Source organism: Zalophus californianus, chromosome 1, assembly GCF_009762305.2.
Source record: "Zalophus californianus isolate mZalCal1 chromosome 1, mZalCal1.pri.v2, whole genome shotgun sequence".
Classification (NCBI taxonomy): domain Eukaryota; kingdom Metazoa; phylum Chordata; class Mammalia; order Carnivora; family Otariidae; genus Zalophus; species Zalophus californianus.
This window is the reverse complement of record NC_045595.1, coordinates 73,685,123-73,709,366: the sequence shown is the minus strand read 5'-3', so window position 1 is coordinate 73,709,366 and position 24,244 is coordinate 73,685,123. Positions and strand designations below refer to the sequence as shown.

General features: G+C 37.9%; 1 protein-coding gene across 15 annotated transcripts in view; it reads left to right on the top strand.

Moving 5' to 3' along the window:
• Window positions 1–24,244, top strand: part of RBMS3 (RNA binding motif single stranded interacting protein 3) — an 830,766-nt gene that overhangs the window by 554,487 nt on the left and 252,035 nt on the right. For all 15 annotated transcript variants that reach the window (XM_027584288.2, XM_027584297.2, XM_027584292.2 and 12 more), the window contains exon 6: window positions 14,942–15,021. In XM_027584288.2, the coding sequence (XP_027440089.1) occupies window positions 14,942–15,021 (80 nt within the window). The remainder of the gene's footprint in view (window positions 1–14,941; window positions 15,022–24,244) is intronic.

Here is a 24,244-nt window from a genome sequence, read left to right as displayed (position 1 = left end):
CGAATAGCCAGAGGAATGTTGAGAAAGCAAAGCAAAGCTGGCGGCATCACAATTCCGGACTTCCAGCTCTATTACAAAGCTGTCATCATCAAGACAGTATGGCACTGGCACAAAAACAGACACATTGATCAATGGAACCGAAGAGAGAGCCCAGAAATGGACCCTCAACTCTATGGTCAACTAATCTTTGACAAAGCAGGAAAGAATGTCCAGTGGAAAAAAGACAGTCTCCTCAACAAATGGTGTTGGGAAAATTGGACAGCCACATGCAGAAGGATGAAACTGGACCATTTCTTTACACCACACACAAAAATAGACTCCAAATTGTTGAAAGACCTAAATGTGAGACAGTAGTCCATCAAAATCCTAAAGGAGCACACAGGCAGCAACCTGTTCGACCTCAGCCAGAGCAACTTCTTCCTAGAAACATCGCCAAAGGCAAGGGAAGCAAGGGCAAAAATGAACTAGTGGGATTTCATCAAGATAAAAAGCTTTTGCAGAGCAAAAGAAACAGTCCACAAAACCAAAAGACGACCGACAGAATTGGAGAAAATATTTGCAAATGATATATCAGATAAAGGGCTAGTATCCAAAATCTATAAAGAACTTATCAAACTCAACACCCAAAGAACAAATAATCCAATCAAGAAATGGGCAGAAGACATGAACAGACATTTTTCCAAAGAAGACATCCAAATGGCCAACAGACACGTGAAAAAGTCCTCAACATCGCTCGGCATCAGGGAAATCCAGATCAAAACCTCAATGAGATACCACCTCACACCAGTCAGAACGGCTAAAATTAACAAGTCAGGAAACTGACAGATGTTGGCAGGGATGTGGATAAAGGGGAACCCTCCTACACTGTTGGTGGGAATACAAGCTGATGCCGCCCCTCTGAAAAACAGTATGGACGTTCCTCAAACAGTTGAAAATAGAGCTACCATACGATCCAGCAATTGCACTACTGGGTACTTACCCCAAAGATACAAATGTAGGGTTTTGAAGGGGTACATGCACCCCAACGTTTATAGCAGCAATGTCCCCAATAGCCAAAGTGCAGAAAGAGCCAAGATATCCATTGACAGATGAATGGATAAAGAAGATGTGGTACATATACCCAATGGAATATTATGCAGCCATCAAAAGGAATGAGATCTTGCCATTTGCAACGATGTGGATGGAACTGGAGGGTGTTATGCTGAGTGAAATACATCAATCAGAGAAAGACATGTATCATATGACCTCACTGATATGAGGAATTCTTAATCTCAGGAAACAAACTTAGGGTTGCTGGAGTGGTGGGGGGTGGGAGGGATGGGGTCGCTGGGTGATAGACAGTGGGTAGGGTATGTGCTATGGTGAGCGCTGTGAATTGTGCAAGACTGTTGAATCATAGATCTGTACCTCTGAAACAAATAATGCAACATATGTTAAGAAAAAAGAAAAAGAAGAAGATAGCAGGAGGGGAAGAATGAAGGGGAGTAAGTCGGAGGGGGCGAGGAACCATGAGAGACGATGGACTCTGAAAAACAAACTGAGGGTTCTAGAGGGGAGGGGGTGGGGGGATGGGTTAGCCTGTTGATGGGTATTAAAGAGGGCACGTTCTGTGTGGAGCACTGGGTGTTATGCACAAACAATGAATCATGGAACACTACATCAAAAACTAATGATGTAATGTATGGTGATTAACATAACAATAAAAAATAAAAAAAATTCATATCCCCACCTTTTTCTAGTAGACTGGTAGACATATACAAGATGCATGATGAGTTGAAGAGAAATAAGCAGAATGAAGAAACTTTCCCTGACTTGAACATATACTTGAGGCATTCACTTTTTCAGATGATTGGTAACTACTCCTTTGCACGGGCAAGACAGAGCTAATCACATCACCCAGGGCTCTGAATTTTGCCAATGTCCTCATTGTTCGATAGTGTCTAAGGTACTGTGGGAGGTCTGGCCAGTATGGGAATTCGCTGAAAGGCACAGCATGCACATCCTTCTGGTCCTTCTCCCACTTCTTGTCCCCCAAAAAACTCTCTCTAACAAATGAGTTTCTCCTTCATTTGTATTCCTGCTTAGAAATGAACATATTTCAACTTTATCAAGAGAAAACATTTTCTAAGATCTATGGTGATCTTTTTTTTTTTTTTTTTTTCCCAAGCAAAGGGCTTTTGATACAGAGTATAGTAATTCTCTAGGGCTGACGTAACAGAATACCACAGACTGGGTGGGTTAAATGACGAAAATTTATTTTCTCACAGTTCTGGAAGCTATAAGTCTAAGATCATGGTCTCAGTAGGTTTGGTTTCCTCTGAGGCTTCTCTCCTTGTCTTGTAGATGACCTTGTTTTCCCTGTATCTTCACATGGCCTTCATATGGTGTCTTATTCTCTTCTTTTTAAAAGGATATCAGTCATGGGGCACCTGGCTGGCTCAGTCAGAAGAGCATGTGACTCTTGATCTCAGGGTCATGATTTCGAGCCCTATATTGGGTATAGAGATTATTTAAATAAATACTTAAATTAAAAAAAAAAATTAAAGGACATCAGGGGTACCTGGGTGGCTCAGTCAGTTAAGCATCTGCCTTTGGCTCAGGTCGCGATCCCAGGGGCTTCAGATCAAGCCCCACGCTGTTGGGCTCACTGCTCAGCAGGGAGTCTGTTTCTCTCTTTCCCTCTGCTTCACCCCACCCTTGTGCCCTCTCTGTCTCAAATAAATAAATAAAAATCTTAAAAAAAGAAAAGTAAAGGACATCAGTCAGATTGGATGAGGACCCACCCATTCGAGGCCCTGTCTCCATATATGCTCACATTATGAAGGACTTCAACATAGGAATTTGTTGTGGTGGAGGCACAATTCAGCTTATAACACAGAGATTGGGCTGTTCATTTCTCTCACTTCTGTCTTCTCTATACACTTTCAGTTTGCTTAAAATCAAGAATATTCTTCTTGGTGCAGAACAAAGTAATGCACATTGTAAGAGGCAACACTATAATCACAGTATGTGATTTCATGGAAGAGTAAATCCTTTAGTTCTTTTTTTCTTTAGGAGCTGAGGAAGAGTGGGAATTTTAAATTATTCTTTTATGCCTGCTCTGAATGCAGCCTTGGACATTTGCTCTGCATTTTCTCAAACCACTGTGGCTACTACCTTAACAAACTCGATCATTCACAAATTCACTTTTACACAGTTTTCCTTCTTTTTAGATATCACCCTTTTCCTGTTGTTCAGCCTTTCTCATTTAGAGCTATCCCTCTGAACCACAAAACAGAGATAACTTGAGTGACAATTTTCTCCCTTCTTCCCAGGATAGTGGGCAGCTAGTGAGAAAAGTTAATGGATTACATACAATGGATGCCTTGGGACAGTGGTTCTCAAAGTGTAGTTTCCAGGACAGAAACATCAGCATTGTTTGGGAAATTGTTAGAAATGTAGTTTTGGGACCCTATCCCAGACTTACTGAATCAGCAATGGTGGGGGGTAGATGAGGTGCAGCAATCTGTGCTTTATCAAGCACTTTTGGTGACTCTCATCTCTCTAAACCCTGAAAAGCATTACTTAGAGCCATTAGGACTGATTCTCAAATCATCTGGAAGGCCTGTAAAATTTCAAATTGTTGTGTTCCATTCTTAGAAATTTTTCCTGTTGGAGCTGATTCCTGTTGACACCTCAATCACACTGTACCCCTTTTGTCAAATGAACTGGTCATGAATCCATCTCCCATCCTGTTCTTCAAGTGTAGGGACCATGTCTTGTTCTTCTTCATGTCTGTCCTAGCACCTAGAATGTTGTCTGACACATTATTGATCTTCAGTAAATTTTTGATGATGAACAAATGAAATCACTTCAAGTGTTTTGTTTTTGTTTGTTTTTGACTATAACTGTGCAGGATGGTAGCATTTGATGGTAATGATAAGCCAATTCTGAGATGGGTGAACTGGGGTTTTAGAGGAAACTATAGTCACATCAGCTCAACTATTACTGATTTACAAATTATTTCTTCCTCTAAAACTTCACAGTGATACAGGCATTATTAAAAAAAATATGCTTACTGCCTTCGGCTCAGGTCATGATCCCGGGGTCCTGGGATCGAGCCCCGCATTGGGGCTCCCTGCTTAACTGGAAGCCTGCTTCTCCCTCCCCCACTCCCCCTGCTTGTGTTCCCTCTCTCACTGTCTCTCTCTCTGTCAAATAAATAAATAAAAAATCTTAAAAAAAAAAAGAAAATGTTTATTTGATTGGGAGAACTGTCGGCCTGTAATTGTGCCTGGTAAATTGAATCTATCTCTTGAATTTATGACTCTCTCAATTCATGTAACCTGAATAAATTTATCAGGCTTCATTTTAAAGATTTTTATTATTTATTTTATTTGAGAGAAATAGAGCATGAGCAGTGTGAGGGGCAGAGGGAGAAGGAGAGAATCTCAAGCAGACTCCACACTGAGCACAGGGCTCAATCTCAAGACCATGAGATCATGACCTGAACCAAAACCAAGAATCAGTCACTTTACCAACTGAGCCACCCAGATACCCTGGCAAGTTTCATTTTAAATATTACCATTGGTCACTTCTAATCACCAGATATGGTCCTTGATTCATATGTAAGATATCCCAAAATTCTTTAACTAGAAAGACACCCCCCATTATTATTTTACTTGCAAGCTTTTACATTAATCTCCTTTGATAACCATCTCTTCAAAGTAAAGGTAGTATCTTCATTTTATATTTAAAACATTGAACTTCAAAGCATAGATTTGAATGCCAGGAGGGTGCACAGACAGCACAATTACCGGCTTTTCAAATTCCAGAAGCACCAGATATGTCTGAAATTACAGACATTTTATTTTATTTTTATGTTTTTTTTTTACTCTCTTATAACTTAAAACAATTTGTAAGATCCACCGCCCTCTAGGCAGCATTTTATAGCCAAGTCATAAGCCTCTAAAAACAGAAGTTTATGGTGGGAATGCTGACAGTTAGTCAAGTCAAACCCACTACTGCAAAGCTAGTGGGTGCCAACAGACTACCTTGCCTTCCAGGGTGAGGATCAGAGCATAAATCAGCCTGAGGCTGGATGCACATGACTGTGTGTTCATGTTATCCATTTCCCATTCCCAGAAACATGAGACCGTTTGTCTAACAAAAATCACATTGAAAGAGTGTTATGTGAGGCCAGTAAAGAATGACCCAAAGTGCAGAAGAGATGGGGAAGGTAAACATTCACAATTAATCCAGCTTCAACATCTGGGAACATAGAACCTCTTTAAGAAATGCATTTACTGTCCCCTGGTGAGCTAAAGAGCGTGAGAGACCGCTGAGCACAGAGACCTTTGTATTTTGTAGTATTTTTCACCCCTCTTCAATACTCTTAATTTGATTCTCATGGAATTTTGTTTGAATGACTTTTAACATATGGGCAGCCCTGTCTTCTGTCTCTGTCTACTAAATGAACATGTTTTACAATTAAAGAGTTTCAGTTCTTTCTTTTTGCTAAGTAAAAAAATAATAATTGTGGTTATAGGCAGATAAATATCAGCCTGATTATTAAAAATCAGTATAAATAGTAGGTGAAAAATACTCTTTTTGTATTTTCTTTAATTAGTGTTGAATATCTTTAAAATACTATTGATTTACCTTCTACCTCCTGATATTTCTTGCTCCCTATCTTCTCCCCTCCTGAAATATAATGAAACTCTGACTCAGGATCAGCATAATGAAAATACAGGAATTAAAAAAAATTATAAGGCAAATGCCAATGCTTCCTTTGCAGGCAAATATATGCCCCTTTAAAATGATCATCACACTTACCGAATTGTCATTGTTTGGAATGTGTTTCGATCATATCTCTTGATCTGATGGAGTCTATATTTGTGTTGAAAATCCACCCCCCACCTTGCTGTTTTGGCAATGTTTTGCCATTTCTACCTCAAACCTACATGGAACTAGGAAATCAAATGTGAACAAAGAAAATCTCCAAGTGTAAATTTAGTGATTAGTCATCTCCAGATTGCAGCTATGTTTGCACAGAGACAGGTTACAGTTTTTTGCTGAGACTGAAGAGAATAAAAGCTGTTACTCTGTTTGGTAATCTTAATTCCTCAGCCAATTGCCAGCAGATGTGATCTACTGGAGAGTAAACTCCTGGTCCATCCTTCAGCTTCCGGATCTTTGTTCTTGTTTTATGTGTTTCTTCATTTATCTTGATCTGTTTCTGCGCAGCGTTCCTTTCTTCCACCATCAGTAAGTCATGATCATGACTAGAGATATGGCAGAACATTCTACTTTCTTTTCCATATATTTGGAGCCCAGGGTTTTGAGACCCACACCAACCAACCAAGCAAAGAACCAACCAGTCAACCAATCAAACAAATGGATTAAATTGCATCAAATAATCTATAATTTTGAAATGTCCTGGACTCAATTCTTGCTCTATACATGGCTTTTTAAAAACTTAGAGAAGGAGGGAAACATATAACATTGTTTTTATCATTATAACATTGAAATGACTGGATCCCAAGGATCATCCTCTGTAGGATGAGAGGAGAGTTCTGAATATTTACTCATGAAAAACTGAAATTGGAGAACTTTGTTACCTCAAGGTTGGAAACGGTAACCGTTAAGTGGGCTCAGGGCCTATAAGATGTCTTTGCCCTGTACTGGCTGTAAGCACAAACCGTGATGGGGACTCTTGGACCATCTGAAGGTTGTGAGGATGTTAGGTAGGTTGTCTGCTTCCCACCAATAAAGAAGAAATACTGGGAAATGTCATCTGGATTCAGAAGTGTGAGTCTTTTTATCTTTGTCCAGAAAGTCTGGTATCTTTCCTATATTCTCAACTTTCTGTGAGTTGGATCATCCCATCCACTCACTCTGTGTGGTTATGAACAATGGCTTTCTGGGTCAGAAATAACATAGCTTGCATCTTAACTTCTGCACCTCTTATCTGTGTTCTTGGACAGGTACATAAACTCTCTGAGCCTCTTTTTCTGATATGTATAATGTATTTATTCATTCATTCATTTCATCCAATAAATATGTCTTGGGCACTATAATATGCCAGTAATTGTTCTAGATATTAATTCAGAGGGGTATGCAGGAGAAAAATATCTGACATTCTACTAGACTGGGGAGACAAAAAAAATGTAACCAAACAAGTAAGAAGATAGCAAATAATATCAGATAATCCATATAAAATAATTAAAGGGCTATAAAGGCAAAATAAAACAGGAGTACAATAGAGAGTTTGGCAGAATGAGAGGCTAGAAGTCAGGGACAGGAAAGTTCTCGGAAGAGAGAGCATTTAGTCTGAGACACAGATGTTAAGAAGGAACAAGAGAGTCTCTTGGTGGGGTTGGATAGGGAATCCTGGCAAAGGGGAAAATGCAATCAGAGATCTAAGATGGGGCCAAGTTTGGCATGTTTGGGAACCAGAAAAAGGCAAAGTTTCTATTTTATAGAGGAAAGAAAAGAGATGTAACAGATAATAATATCTAGGAATCAAATGTGCCTGTAGCTCAAAGAGATTGATTAAAAGTGATAATGAATTCCAGTGGCATTTAATGGTAGGATTTTTCTAGATCTGAACATACTATACTTATCTATTCCTCCTTTATCTCAATTTTAATGTTTTTAATTTAATTTTCTTCCATTTCTTCACCGAAACTCCTTTTGAAAACGTTAATCTATGGTTAAAGGACAGATTTAGGTTATGATGTCAACTGGTGGTAGGCAGATAATCTAAGAGACAAGTAGTTCCCAGACTGGTGTAAAAGAAACCTTTTTTTTTTTTTCCTTGCCTTTTTCTTCAAACACACAGCCTCCAGGATAATTTTGTTCCTTCAGCGTTGATAGTTTTATGGCAGAGCCATCAGCATTCTGGCTGCAAACAGAATTTCACCCCACACGATTTAACTGAAGAGACTAGAGTAAAGCAGGATTTACAAAAAGTGTGGGTAGAGTGAAGGGAACTGACCAAGGATGCTGAGATACCCAGAGATGACCAGCAGAAGGAAGCTTTTGCTGCCCTGAGACAGCTGAAGGCAGGTGGAAGAGTGCTCCCAGAACTAGTGAGACCTAGAGCCACGGAAGGGGGCAGCTGCCTGGAACAGCTGGAGACAGGGAGGGATGGAATCCCAGCCAGAGAGGGGGTGCCAAAGCCAAGAGAGAAGAAGGAGGAACTGGTCAGACTTCTCTTTACTCCTACCAGGCCCCCAGTGGCTGAACCCAATGAAAAGCCATCAGATAAAAGAGCTAGGAGGACACAGTTCATAGATGGATCACTTCTTTGAAGCATATAGAGGGGTAAACAGAAAACACATGGGTAAATTGACTTATTTTCCCTTCCCCTTGACTTTACTGATAAAAAAAAAAAAAGGAAAGAAAAAATAGTGCAAGGTTAATGATAACTAAGTATCTGCAACTTTACCTTAGCATTGGCAATTGATAAAGGATGGTAGGGATGATGACAAACTGGTTCTGTTTAAAGAAAGCAACTGTTCAACTTCAGGTCATGGTTGCTATGATGACATCACTTCTAAAACCAAATGTGTGAGGTTTTCTAACAATAAATACATGTTGTTTTTCTACATCAGTTCTCCAGTTATGACACCAACTGAGTGTCCAACTATTCAATTCAATTCTAACACTAACTATGTAGGATTATTGTCAGACCTCACAGGTTTAAGGGCTCAGTCCCCCCACAAGACTGTTCCCACCATTCCTGGACCCCGTCTGATTTGCTGATTCACTAGAACAATCCACAGAACTCATGAAAACAATTTACTTTTGTTTACTAGTATATTATGAAGGATACAACTCAGGAATGGCCAAAAGAGATGTAAAGGGCAAGATATAGGGTAAAAGGAGTGGCTCAGAGCTTCTCTGTCTTCCCTGGGCATGCCACCCTCCTGGCAAATCTGCAAATCAGTGTGTTCACCAACCTGGAAGCTCTCTGAACTCTTTTGTTTAGTGGTTGTTATGGAGGTTTTATTGCATAGGCATAGTTGATTTATTTACTGGCCATTGGTGATTGAGCTCTATCTTCAGCCCCTTTCCCATCCCCAGAGGTGGTGGGTGGAGCTGAAGCCTCCAACCTTCCAATCATTTGGTCTTTGTGGTGATCAGCCCCATTCTGAATCTCTCTAGGGGTCCCTTTGAGCCACCTCATTAACATAAACTCAGGTGTGGCCCAAAAGACCTTATTATAAGTAACGAAGGACATTCCTTTCACTCAGGAAATACCATGGGTTTTAGGAGTTCTGTGTCAGAAACCAGGGACAAAGACTAAATTTATTTTTATTGTACCATAGTTGCCATGCAGAAAACATGGATCAGACCACATCATCAGGAATCCAAATTTTCATGTGAAGTCTCCCAGTCTTTAAATGCTGACAGCCATTTCAGATTCTCTAAAACTTCTTTATAGTCCAAACAAAACTTTCTACCTGAAGGCTGGATTCAGCCCATGATTTCTAGTTTGGGACATGTGACAAATAGCTCCAAAACAGTGATTTTCAATCCTGGCTGCACACTGAAATCACCTGGGTAGCTTTGAAAAATATGTGCCTGGACTTCATGCCAAAGTAGTTAAATTAGAATCTCATGCGCTGGGGCCCAGACATTGGTATTTTTAAAAATAGTTTCCTGATCATTTTAATGTACAGTCATTTTTAAATAAACATTTTATTTTGGAGTAAGTTTAATTTAGCGGAAACGTTACAAAGGTAATAAAGAGTTCCCATACACACCACGTCATTTGTTAATATTTTACATCACGATGGTGTATATGTCAAAATTAAGAAACTGATATTGATACATTACTATTAACTAAACTCCAGACTTTATTTGGATTTCACCAGTTTTTTCCGCTGATATGCTTTTTCTGCTCTGGAATCCAAACCAGGGTGCCATTTGTATATTTAGTTGTCGTGTCTCATCAGTCTGTTATAGTTTGTGACAATTTCTCAGGCTTTCCTTGTTTTTCCTGAGTAGCACTAGCCAGGTATCCTGGGGAATGTCTCCAGAGTTAGGTTTGTCTGATGTTTTTCTCATGATAGGATTCATATGATGTAAAAGTTTTTGGAAAGAATACCATAGAGGTGAAGTACCCTTCTAATCACATCAGATGAATGTGTTTGGATGGAACTAGAGGGTATTATGCTATGTGAAATAAGTGCTATGGTGTATCTCCATTTTTTAGAATAGCTGCTCCAGTTAACAGAGATTGAACTAGAATGGAGGGTGCATGATCCATCCAGCATCAGAACACATTAAAGTAGACAGAGTACAGGAAATTAGGAAGTATGATGGGAGGCCAGCAATGGAACTCCATCTCTTATAGGTAAGAGACAAAGGTTCTATTCCAGGTTCATCCACTAACTAGTCTCTAGGGAAGGCAACTAGTGTTAGTTTCTTCTGTACAATTTAGAAGTTGATATCTGGGGCTATTTCTAGTCCTGAAATTATGTGATTCTAAAACTCTGGAGTGGGTTTTAATTGGTTAAATATTGTCCACAGTTTCGTTTCCTAAAGAGGAATGTGTTGTAATGCCGAGTAAGACACCACCCAAATGTCTGGGTTTTGGCAAAGGAGGGTGGCAGAGAGGCAGCTCTGCTTCATTATTTGGCCTTTATGATACTTGTTATATCCTAAGAATGTCAAGCACCTGGCAGATAGAAAACAAATGTTAAAAACTCAGAAGAAAATTCAACTCATTTACTCATCTTTGTTCCTGGGACTCGACCGCTGTGCTTTCCATTACAATAGAATAAGAAGTGAATGATGGAATTTATTTTTGAAATCTCAGAAGGAGTGCACATTTTAGTACTTTTAAAAATCTATTAATGTTGTCCCTTTGCGTAACTCTAACTGGATTTAGGTGGAAGACTGGCTTGCAATGTTGGATATTCTAAGTTGCCAATAATTTGTACAGAGCCTGTGATTGCAAAACCACAAAAATTTCACAATAGCGGAAACCTCTAATTAATCAAAATAAGTGGCAGGGTGGATTTGTTTTAAATATATGGTTAATAATGCTTATTCCTTTAAGATCATAAACTGAGAGATTCTTTATTGAGCTGAGATGGGGGCTGCAGATAGTTTTGCAAAATCCTTTTCCACATCTGTGTGTCAAGTCTGACCCAGAACATTCTACTAATATTGGATCAAACTCTCCTCTGATGTAACTTGCCTGTGGGAATTGTATTGGCTGTGAAACCGGCTCCCCTTAGTAACTGGTGTAAAAAAAAAAAAAAAAAAAAATTTTTAAATCACAATTCTGTGGTTTGTTTTGAATGACTGAAGCCAGGTTCCTAGGCCCTGAGACAAGAAAGAATGTCAAATGGGACCTTTAATGTGTATTTATATTTAAACATCAGACCTAACAGAAAACCCTGAAGCTTTATACAATGATTGGAGCCTTGTAAGAACCTAATTAATGTATCTTCGGGTGAATGGTTGGCCTGGCACGCGAGCTGTCCCGAGGTACTCAAGGGGGTTCAGGTACCGCCTGGAAGAATAGATGTGGTTGTAGTGATTCAGTGGCCCCTCTGAAAGGGACATGTAAAGGCAGCTTTGTCTGGCATGCCGCCTTTTCAGACTCATTTGATAATGCTAGTATCAGTTTCAACTGAAGCGTGGGCCAGATTGCAGATAGCTTGAGCTGGCATTTCAAAGCAGTTAATTGTGAAACTTGAGAAGAGAATGTGCACATTCTTCCTAAGGTGGCTATTCACATGCAGTCTCCCCCCCCACCCCGCCCCACCAGAGCTCCAGTCTCACTTTTGTTCAGTTTCCACATAAAATAAATGAGGAACCCTGAGCCTTTCCCTTGGTGGCTCCTATATCACTGTCTTTGCTGGGACTGCTTTGCCTTGTTAAAATGTGCCCCGTGTATTAAAATGAAATTGTCACTGCTGGGTGGTGCAGCATAACATGGTTTGACGCTAAGCACCGGCAGCTACAGAAAACAGACTTTTATTACACTTATTCTTTCAGAGAGGAGAGTCTCTAAAGGCTCAATGCAGACATTCACTTAGTTAAATCTGAATGAAGCCAAAGTGAACAATCTATGCCGCTGTCTTTGTGTTCCTAGAAACAGCCCCCATCCAGCTTGATATGGATGTAAAATAGTCTTAAGAAAAGATGATCATACTTAGAATCCAAGAGGGAAGATTTGAGGCTTTCAATCCAGAGCAAAAATAGTTTAGGTGGGTAGAGTTGGTGAGCCACTTGATTTTCTACTTTAGCTTCTTCTGTATTTCCTAAAACACATATAGAATCAACAAACACGTGCACGCGCACACACACACACCCCAGTCTAGTTTTAGTCTTCATTTAAAATTCCATGTCATTTTAAGACAAAGAGAAAGGATTTGATTTGTAGGACTCTTGCAAGCAAGCTTTAGATTCTTAACTGCCTTTTATCTAGATGAGTATCCAGAGAGAGATTGAACAAGGAGGGGGGCTCTGGGGCATAAGCTTTTCATTCTGTAGCTCTCCTGGAATAAAAATTCCAGAAAGTGACATCTGTAGTAATTAAGGGCTTACATTTCCTCTCCCATTCATGTCTCTGATAGGAGGGAAGGTTATTGTCCCTAAGAGACAATAGATAGTAGATCCTGTGGGAAGACAGAGAACAGAATTAGAATTCTTTTGTTCCTAGAAATGCAAGTTTCCTACTTCAAAATAATAATAATAATAATAATAATAACAGGTTGGAAGATTTACTGTAAAGGATTCCATGGAAAGAAAAACTTGAAGGAGTTAGGAAAATTGTACTTAGCTATTCCTAAATATTTGGAATGGAGAAAGATTCATCTTGCCTTTCTAGCCCAAATATCTTCTGAGTTGGAGGGACTTGTGATTAAGCAGTGAACAAAATGCTCTCTTTGTTTTTATTTTTATTTATTAAAATTGTATGTTATTAAGCTTAAAGAGGTTTAGTTGTTTTTTCCCCCCACATTTGGATATAAAATTGATTCATTCTTTACATGTTTTTCAAAATAACACCTATGTGGATCCACTGGGCCATTTGATAAATGAATAATAACCTATTGGTTTCCTGCACTTTCTTGCCATAGCAGGACCAGTGATATAATTTGTGGGACCCAGTGAAAGATAAAAATGCAGGACCCTTATTAGAAAATCATTAAGAATTTCAAGATGGTGCCAGCAGAGTTTTGAACCAAGTACAGACTTATTCTGTCTGTGGCTCTGTCCTTCTGCACTGGTCTCATGCCAGGGAAGTCAATTTTGCTTGGTAGGTAGAGATTTGCCATTTATATGTGTCTTTATACAGAAAGATGTGCCTCCATCCCATGCCTCATAGGAATATACATCAGAAAAGACCCTTTTTAAAAAAATATTGACTCAGAAAATAATGACAGCTCCCCCATTGGAACATGCTCCTGATACCATCTAGAATTTCTTAACCTGATAATTCAGGTGCCCTTGTCTGCATCTCTCAGCTTATCTTCAAGAGTACCCCAAACCCCCTTGAATCTCCCACACAGGCACAGTGTTCTGCTCACCTCAGCCCCTCTAAAAGGACACAGGGCCTGGTCAGCTCCCTGCCCTAATGACTTCTCTAAGGGCCCTTATGGCCTCCTGTGCCCACTTCTCAGTGATTCCCTGGTTCCTGGAATTCCTCTCACATTTGAATTCCTGTAGCTGTAATAAATGTGTAACTTATTTGGTGTTTGTTTACATATTTTCCCTTATCTTACTTCCTGTGCATGTAATAGGCTCCTGAAAACACACTTAAGATTTAGGTGTAGGGAAGTTTTATAACTTGAGTTAAAAGGCTCCATTCCAAGAAAGCTCATATTAATAACACAGCAGAAAATCCAAAATTATACTTTGCCTTTTAGACAAACTTCACACATTTCATCCACATTCTTTAATATGTGTGTGAGCTGTTTTTTAAATTTGTATTTGCCTCTAGTGTACTGTTTGGGGGACTTAATTTCCTTTAATCAGAATCAGCCCTTTAATTTTTATCTTCCCCATCCAATGTTATAAAATAAAGCCCTGGTATAGTTAATTATTTAGAAAATGTTGCCAATACTAGTCTACTTAGGATAGGGCAACACTACCAATGTTGACATTATGATGGTATAGTTCAAAATGTTCATTCATTAGCTTGCAAGTAAGTTGCCAAAATTTGACCCAAGAAACCTAGTTTAGGAATATGGATATCTAGTATGAAAAAAGAGAGGATTTCCAAAATTCAAAGTGAAGAAAGTTCAGGAGTTGAGGTTTATGTTTATGTTCTCTGCTCACATTTGGGACCCCAAATAATTCTCTTTTGTACCTTCACCCAGTGGGTTTTCAATAAAAATGTCAAGGTGTTTGTGACAACACTACTATATTAATCATCACATTAGACTGCACAAAGTGGAAATAACAGCACATCTCCTCAGCTTGTTTTGTGGAGTCCCTCAGCACAATAGCTTAGTAGTTATAGTTCGGCTTTGGTGTTAGACAAGCCTTAGTTAAAATCTCAACTCTGCCACTCATTGCCAAGGTCGTTCGTCTGTGTAAGCCTCAGAGCCTTCGATGTAAAGGGCAACAAGACCTATCTTTCAGGTTTGCTAATTCAGACATGCAACAGATATTTATGGAGCACTTTCAAATGCTAGACAGTGTTTTGTGGATTAAGTAAGACAATGTCTCAGTATGACTTCTAGGAGAGGAATCAGCATAGAGCCGTCCACACAGGCAACTTTCAATGCAGTAAATAAATACCTGCTCTAAGCAATGGTGAGTTTGTGATATTTTGATCATGGTGGTCATGGCAACAGTTGACAAGTCTTGTAGAATTCTCAAATCAAGCTTTTCCATGGCTTTCCTATTTTCGTTTTCATTTTTATTTACTTTTCCTGAATATACACAACCTTAGGAAAGTATATGATCCCCTGTTTACCTCTTTTTCCAGAATGGAGTCTACTGAAAAATGTGAAGTGGTAATTCAACATTTTAATGGAAAATATCTGAAAACACCACCAGGCATCCCAGGTAAGAAATACCATTAAATAATCATTCATTTGTGTCTAAGCTGATTGCTATTATTAAAATGAGTACACGGTAAAGCCCTTGGTTGGTCACTGGGAATGAAAAAGTTACTTTTGTAATTGTGTGTTTTTAAATAATAAGTAGCAACTTATCTTTCTCAAAACTACCAAAAGCTTCTTGGTGATTCTTCTTTGGCCTTTCTTTTGACTCTCTGCTGCTGATTTTCTGAAGTGAATTGGAAGAGAAACAACAAAGAATAGTTTAAAATGCACTTCAAGTGAAGGAAGTTCATGACTCCTGTTTCTATTTTATAATGTATCTATCTAAACAGTGATAGTCACAGTGAAGTACACTGATTGATGCCAGTTTCCAACCATGTCTTATCAGTCCATCACAAGAAGGGGACAGAGCATGAGAGGAAGCATTTAGAAATGTTTTTTGGGTTTTTGTTTGTTTGTTTGTTTGTTTTTGCATTTAGAAATTTCATAGCAATTTGACATTGCCATGAAATCTGAATGCATAATTTCGTATTTTTAAAAAAATATGTCACTGACATATTGATTTTTTTTTTGTAAACTGTCCACTCATCAGAGATAGTTTGAGAAGCACCAATCTTGACTGTCCCATTTCACATTTCCCAAGGCAAAGTCCTTAAACTTTTATACACATCATAAGATGATATAACTTTCTGCTATTAAAAACTACATTCAACATAAAGAATTGAATATATCACATGTGTCTGGACTTAAGCTGCAATGCCTCAACTTGCTATTAATCTGGTAGCAGTATATATGGCAAGTGTTTAATATTAAGTGAGTAGATTTAAAAATATATCTTACTCATGCATAAAAATACTCAAGATTGAACGAAGTGCTAAAAAGGAAGAATTATAATGAGTGGATAAAGAAATGTCTGACTAATCCATATTTGTTTATTGATTGCTCTTTCATTTTTGGAGCTTCTCAGGGGACAAATATGACTTCTTCAGTCTTACATTTTCCTTTTGATTTTTTTAAGCTGGACTTCTATAGTGTTTGCTATGTAATGTGTCTGCTATTTAAAACACGTGGTTAGAGAGTTCAGGGGTTAAATATTTCAGTTCCTTAAAATGTATTGAGGCTACATAGAAGAGGAAATCTGAACAAAAAGAGAAATATTGTAGAAGGGTCAGGGTCCTTTTAGGACTCGGTTCATTTGGAGAGGTGTTGGGAAAGGAGAAAGGCCCTTCAGACACTCATTTAGATGATCTGGAAAATCCAAAGTAGCATCTCCTGGTTAATCAGAGAGTGCACACACATTGACGCCTGTGTCTCGATTTGGTTAGCTTCCATGCATAACGTTCCCTTGAGAACCGACTGCATTATGATCCAATTGGAGACATATGGTGTTGTTAAGAAAAGAGTTAGCAGTTTTCATCTCAGCATGTAAGCTGCCCTTGAATTTTAGGAGAAATACTTATTTTTTTTTCTTTTAGCATAAAAGACGCTTTAAGACACTCTGCTCAGACCTATCATTGAATAAAGGGGTAGCATTATTAGAGGATTCTCCCCTTATTTGTCCCATTTGATCCAACGGATGCCTGTCTATCTAGAAGGCATTCAACCTAGGTGTGAATTAGATGGTTACATAAAAAAAAATTAAGAATGAGCAAATTATGTAGAAATTATTGTTGATTAAAGTTATAATACATCTCAGGTTTTTTTTTTAGGTTTCTTCATTTTCAGAATAAGACATTGAAATCCTTCTTGACTTGATTGATTTGAAGCTGTACTATTTGGTTTTCGCCATAGAACATAGCTGACTAATACAATTTAATGCTAAAGACAAAGAAAGTCACTACAAATCCCCAAATGTCTGGGCATTCTTCCTGAATACACAGACTGTGATATCAACCTGTCTAATATCATAGCTACACCCAATGGAAACATTGTGAATAGCAAGAACCTGGTTATGAGTTTCTCACTTTTATCTCATGGGAACCCAAGAAGCAAAATAATTATGCTCAGTTATAAACTCTTAAGAGATATAAGTTTATGCTTCTGAGATTTGTACTCAATGTAATAGAACTAAATACATGATATTGATCATCATTATTACTTGAATTTGCTTATTTATGCAATGCAAATCAAACAGAGTCAAATGTTAACAGAAGATATTTCATCTTTAAGTTTTATATGGAATAAAATAGGATGTAATGCAAAATGTGGGTATTTTGGTAAGTCCAGCAGTAAAATGCCCTCATTGAGTTGATTAACAAAGTCAGAATGGGTATGATCAAATATGAGTGTATGCTGTTTGCCCTTATTGGTCCTCACTGCTTCTTTATTGTAGATGATTGAAATGTTATTTTCAAAAACTCGTATCTTAATCCAATTCTCTATTCCAACTTGAAGACTGCAGGTGGGATGTCACTATAGGCCTTGATATCAAATTGAAAATGATTCCTCTGATATTTTCAAAAAAAAATCACCAATTTTCTAACTTTTTCAATCCTAATGTAGCTTTAGAGAGACTGTCCTTGCTTGTGGGTATACTAATTAAAAGCAACTATAATTGATCTGACCCCCCTACAACTAAAATAGGATTCAAAAAAATTATAAAAATCTCAGTGTTCTACATTATCAAGATTCGGCATCTTTGAATTCAGTTTGCAGTTTTCTGGAACTCACATTGATGGTTTCAATATAATGCTTTAAGGTCGTGTGATTGATGGCCCCACAATGATCCAATAATGACCTGAGATTCTAAGGCCCTAAGAAAGCTGTAGAAAAGATTGCATGTTAAGTCAATCATCTTCTTATAGTAGACCCCGGCTTTTATCTTACGCTAAGCAAGTAGAGAACAATTAGTACCCAATTTGCATTCTTTACTTCTCCATTTAGGGATGACTTGGGGGAAATGTGCACGTGTCACTGGGCAAATATAGTGCCATTTTGGTTTCTGTCACTTTTGACAAATGATTTCTCTTAAAGGAGTTGCAAAGTTAATTATTTCCCTGAGATGATCATCTAGGTTCCAAATCCCATACTGTGTCATTTCTATATAAGAATAAGAAAAAACATCTAAATCAACCCAAAGCTTTGACATTGATCTGAATTTCAAATTAAAAAAAAACATTATAGTTAAGGATATTTGCAAGGACATGTAACATTGACATTTATGTTGCTGCTTCCATTTTGATTTGTTAGTCTAGCAACAATTTTTTCACTAAATATAATTCATGATAGTATTTAATCTTGATTCCTGCTGACAGATTATGTGAGTTGGAAGGAAACTTTGTAGATTTCTTCTTTTGGTTCATGCTTTCTCTGGACTCCTCCTTTTTGTTCGTGAAAGATCTAATTTTAATGAATACATAATGGATCGTTAATGTGTATTAGAGCCTCCAGAACTAGTTCTGTTCACTTTGGATTATAACGTTGTCCCCAGATTTTGGTTACCTGGATCAATGAGGCTAAATATACATGCCAAAAAAATAAAATTATTTGAATTCTGGTATATATGGTATGGGATCAGGCAGCTATGTTACTACTAGCAGGTGGGAAGGAGAGGCCAGCGTCAATCATGTAGCCATCTACAGGAAGCAATCATCTAGTATTTTCTCCCTCCCCTAGAGGGAAAAGAAAACACAGTGTTCCATAAATGTTGCATGTCCTACATATCGATCTTGATGTTTTCTGGACAAAATGAAGGATCATTAGTTGCTTGCCTGCCTAACCCCAGACATTTCTTTGTCCCATAATGAATTGCACAGCAATGTTGTGCAGCCCCAAAGCATTTCATTTTCAAACCTCTGGCAAAAGCAAAGGGTAAGTTCCCAGACACTTCAGGGATCTGTAGGGCATGAACTTGAAAGGTTCACTTCCAAAGAGCCCCTGGAGCAGAGTGATGCACCACGTAGAAAAGGCTTCCACATGTAAGGACATTTATTGATGAACGGATCACGCAGGCTAGTTTGTAGAAAAATAAATCACGTTTTGCTCTCAAACTAGACATGTGCCTGTATACACATTTTCCTATCAATGGAGCAGTCTTTCCAGAAGAAAATGGAATAACCCACTTTTAGTATGATTTTCTTACTCTTGAGGTAATTATATCTAATCCCAGTTGAACTTCAAAAAAAGTAGGGAAGGGTAGGGAGAGACCTCACCATATTTTGAGATGTTTTTAATTTTAACAAATCTGTGATCAACAGAAATGTAGACAACTAAGTGAGTGATAGAGGAATCATACTTTTCTAATAAATAAAATAAAACTGTGTGCCTTATTGATGCTTTGACACACAATCTTTCTATTGTGTGTTTATGAAAATAAAAATGTGTATGATTATGGGTATATACATACATATTTCTTGTGAGTATGTGAGGAAAAATATTTAAGTCTGGTACTTCTTTAGAGAACATGAAAAGAAATGTTGTTTGTTTACCTTTAAACTTTCCAGAGTAAAATATCAACAATGTACTTAAATGACATTTACATTTAATTAAAGACATGGTACAAAATTCTGAATGTTTGGCAATAGTATACAAATTTGTATCAGTGGACACTGTTGCAGTCCCTCACAATCAGTGTTTCCTCAGCGATAGCTGTCTATTAAGTCCACAAATGTAACAAATGTAGTAGTTGAGTATAAGGCGACAAATACAAAAGTGTTATGGTATACAGCTTAGCAAAAATATATTTTTTTATGGTTTTACTTGATTGAAGCATTGCCTAACTCTGAGTTTTTCATCTTTGGGAAACTAGAACATCGTTTGCATAAGAAACTTTGTAAATACTACAATCCCCAACTGAGCATCAGTTTAGATTTCTCATTAATAAGAGGGTTTTTGCAATATTTAGGAGCTACTTTCTGTGAAGCCTCTCATTTTTAATGTTAGTGATGCCTTCTTAATTATTTCAAGGTACCAAATACATAGTTTCTTCATAATGAAACACTGTTGGGATATTATTAGTGAACTTCACAGAGTAGCCTGGCAATTTCATAGTCAATAGAGTCTTAGAATCTGTATGAATCCTATGGACATGAACTAGGTCAATCATTTCTCAACCTTTCTATGGAGCCACAGTTGATACTGTGAAAGTATGAGTTGGTTACTGATTAGAAAGGGGGAGAAAGGAGACAAAGATGATTAAATTTCTAAATCTGGAAAATGAGAAGCCTGACAGGGAGGGTACAGGGGATCATCTTCAGGAGGTTAGAAATGATTGGAACGGGTTGTGTGCCTTATGCTACATCCCCGCCTCCTACCTGATTACAGCTGCAGATGAAGTGGGCAATCTCTGTTCATCCTGGAAGCATCCATCTGGAGCATCTACTGAATTGCTCCACTTTCCTACCTCGGGGCAAAATATATAAAAGCTCACCCAACACAGCAAAGGTTTTCTGCAAACTTTGGGAGAGTTATCACTTCTTGGAACAACCCTCAACTAACGGGTTATTGAATTCAGTGGATAAAATTGAGCCTCTCATTCTTTGGAGAGACAATTCTGAGTCACAGTCTACAAGATTCCTTAGGGGATTGTCCAGTGGTAAAACAAGCTCAGTGAGGCACTTTTTATTGGCTTTTCCTTCTCCCCTGCCTTTCTTTTCCCTTTCTATAATATCTGCTTCCTGGCATCAGCTCCCAATTAAATTACCTTGTCCCAAGCTCTGATTTGGGGAAACTCAAATTAAGATGGGTGTTCCCAGAATTATGATGGGGAACTATGTTTTGATTTAAGACTTCTGACCATAGAGGAAAACAGACCCAGCTAAAATGGTGAAGTGAATTGCATAGACCAAATATATTGTTTTTGTGACTTTTTTTTTGACAGCCGCACTTATGAACCACATATTTGGGAGGATGAAGATGAATATTAGTGATAGTAGACACATGGTAGCCAGGGTTTAAATTTAGCAAGAGAAGTATGGAAGAAGATAAGGACAAACATGCCACCAGTGACATGGCTGACCTTGGAACAACTGAGGACATAAAGAGGTAGATGGTCGTTGAAATTGGGGAGGGAGGGGAAAACTAGGGAATAGTCATAATGCCAGCAGCAAAGTGAAGGTGGGATGCAAGCATAGAAAATTAGGGCCACAGAGAAAGGGACTTATGAGATGTTGGTCCTGGATGAATGTGGAGTGGGGGATGTTGATAATGAGGTCCTAAGTGGGAATGGCTGCATTTGGCTTAAGAGAAATGGAGATGATCTTTAGCTGGACAATTGGAGACTTTGGATTAGAATGTTGGACATTTTCAGCAACACTGGAGATTTCCTTACTCTATCTTATACTTCACTTGATTTTCTCTGAAGTTCTAATCTTTGCAGGAGCAGGTGGGAAAGTGTAAGCAGTGCTGAGGTAATTTTTTGTTTACTTATTTGGTTCGATTCTGAGTTTTCTAAACCAGGCTTTGTTTTTGGGTTTGTTTTTGTTTTTCCATTTTTCCTGCTTCAAGAGCTATTGCTCAACTCAGTGCAGATTCTTAGCAAATGTTCTTTGGAGTTGATGTGCCCTCCCTTGACTTGAATAACCCTTCTACTTGTATTTGTTCAGTGAACTTCCTGAGGGTATATGGTTGATACCCAACTCCTGTGCATCAACAAACTTGGAGGAAAACATTGAGATAAATCTTCAGATCTTTTCTTAATAGTTAGCAAAGATTCTGCAACACATGTGTATAGCTACATATGCAGGGAGAACACTAAATATTCACAAGAAAAGGAAACTTACTTTGAGAAAGAGTCTAGTTATTTCTTGAAAAGCCTTTTTTTCCCCCCAAGACTGCTTTTCAAGGTGTCATCCTGGCACTCTAAATGTTATTTTTTTAAAGAACTCATTTTTTGGACAGTGCAATGAGGAATTCTGTGTTCTGACATAGCAAATGGTCCTGCCTAACTTATATTGAAGTTAGGTGTTGGTCTGAACTTCCTGCCACTGGATCTAGTTAGGCACTGTTAACCGTGCTGTCCTTTGGCACTCTTTTTCTTTTTGTTCTTCTTCACATTAAAAAAATATATATATCTTGAGAATATACAGAAAAGAAAAAGAGCTCTTATTCTATGCCTTTGTCCCTTTGGCATAATTTTGCTTTCCCCTGCCTAGAGGAAGTACTAGTTCTAAATACTATAATATAGTATTTAGAAAATCTGTGGCATTTAATCAATATGATATGGTCAACATGTTTTACTGGCCACATATTTTCTGTAATTATGTATAAGCACCAATAAGTAGTAGCAGAATTTGTCTGAAGTTGCCACCTGGCTCCAGAATCTGATTTTTTTTTTTTAAAGCAATTGTAATTTCATGGAATAGAGAGGAAGGATAAAGAGGTTTTCTATCATCTATCTCCAAAGTCACAGATCATCTCCATCTATTCTTTCTAAAATAATCCATTCAGGTCTTCAAAACTTTCTGCATTGACGATTTCACAGTAAAAACTTACAAAATAAATTATAAAACCTTAATTTTATTTCTAAGATGATGTTGGGCTTTGCCTTCTGTCAGTACCACTAATGAGTAGTTAAACCATTTTAGTGTCTGTTCCAGTGAGTTTTATTAGCAAGCAAAAAGGGTCGAGTGGCCTAAGGCCAATTAAGATGCAAGCCACAGAAACCAAGCTCTGAATAATTAAGTGCATTTCTAAATCTAGAATCTCATTTAATAGGATTTATGGAAAAAACACGTTTTAACCAAATTTTGGATAAATGGACAGTATCTTGAATTAAATACTTGCCACTCTGTTCCAGTAACCATCAAGAAGCCTACCATGCACATAACTCATTATTTATGATCTAATTTTTAGAATGAAAAGTCTGCAAAATTTAAGAAAATATTTTAAGAAGAATATAAATGAAAACACTCATTAGGCAAGCTCTAAACAAGCCATCATTTGTTTATCTTAAAACTGTTGCCTCTGATTTCTTACCTTTTTAAGCCTTTGAATGATGAATCAATTTGTTTACTATTATTTTAGTTATTTGTCGGTACAGAAAAAATAATCCTTCATGGGAAATTGGTATGCTTATGATCTTCTTTTTAGTCTTTTTAAATTTCAAAGGCACAGTCATCCCATTAGATTATACATTTTTCTAAAAAAGGACTTTGATATTTATCTTTCCCTTTACCCTTAAACCATTAGTCTATAAACTCTCTCAATGCAAGGAGTGCACCTTGCTGTTTATGTTTCAAGTGTCTAACCAATGCCTCTCACAGATAATTATTTGTTAAATAAGTAAATAACTGCTTGCGGGATATAGAATAATGCTCCCTCTCCCCAAATACCTGTTTACTCCCCAGTACCTGTTAATATGTTAGGTTCTGTGGCAAAGAAGAATTAAGGCTGCATTTGGAATTAAGCTTGCTGGTAAACTGACCTTAAAGTAGGGAAATTATTCTGGATTATCTAGGTGAGCCCCATGTAATTACAAGTGTCCTTAAAAGTGGAAGGGAGCGGGGTGCCTGGGTGGCTCAGGTTGATTAAGCTTCTGCCTTCTGCGGGGGTCCTGGGATCAAGTCCCACATCAGGCTCCCTACTTAGTGGGGAGTCTACTCCCTCTGCCCCTCCCCCTGCTTGTACTCTCTCTGTCTCTCTCTCCCTCTCTCAAATAAGTAAATAAAGTCTTAAAAAAAAAAGTGGAAGGGAGGGGTAGAAGAGTTCAGAGTGATACAATATGAGAAGGACTTGGCCTGGCATTGCTGGCCTTGAAAATGGAGGAATGTGGGCAGCCTCTGGAAGCTGAAAAAGGCAAGGAATTGGATTCTCCCCTAAAGCTTCCGTAGAGGAACTCAGCCTTGTTGACATCATGATTTTAGTCCAGTGGGATCTGTGTAGTACTTCCGACCTACAGAACTGTAAAATCATCAATTTGTTTTGTTTTATGCCTCCTAAGATTTTGTTAACTTGTTAGCAACAACAGAAAGCTACCACACTAATACAGAACTTGTTTAAACTGAGTATCATCCACACCATTTCTAAATCACATCGCTGAACAGCCTATGGAGGACTTTCTTAGTTTCTCCTATTTTTAATCTTCTTTGTATCATTTGGGCTGCTTTTATGTTAAACAGAAAAAAAAAACATCTTGTTAATTATTTTGACTTTACAGTTTCTTTTTACCTTCTCATAGGATATATTAGAATGAAAGACTGTTGGACATCTTAAAAGAGTTTTTGGGGGTGGGTGCTTAGATCTCAGAGCACATTACTTTTGACCCAAAGAAATCAAATATTAATTCAAAC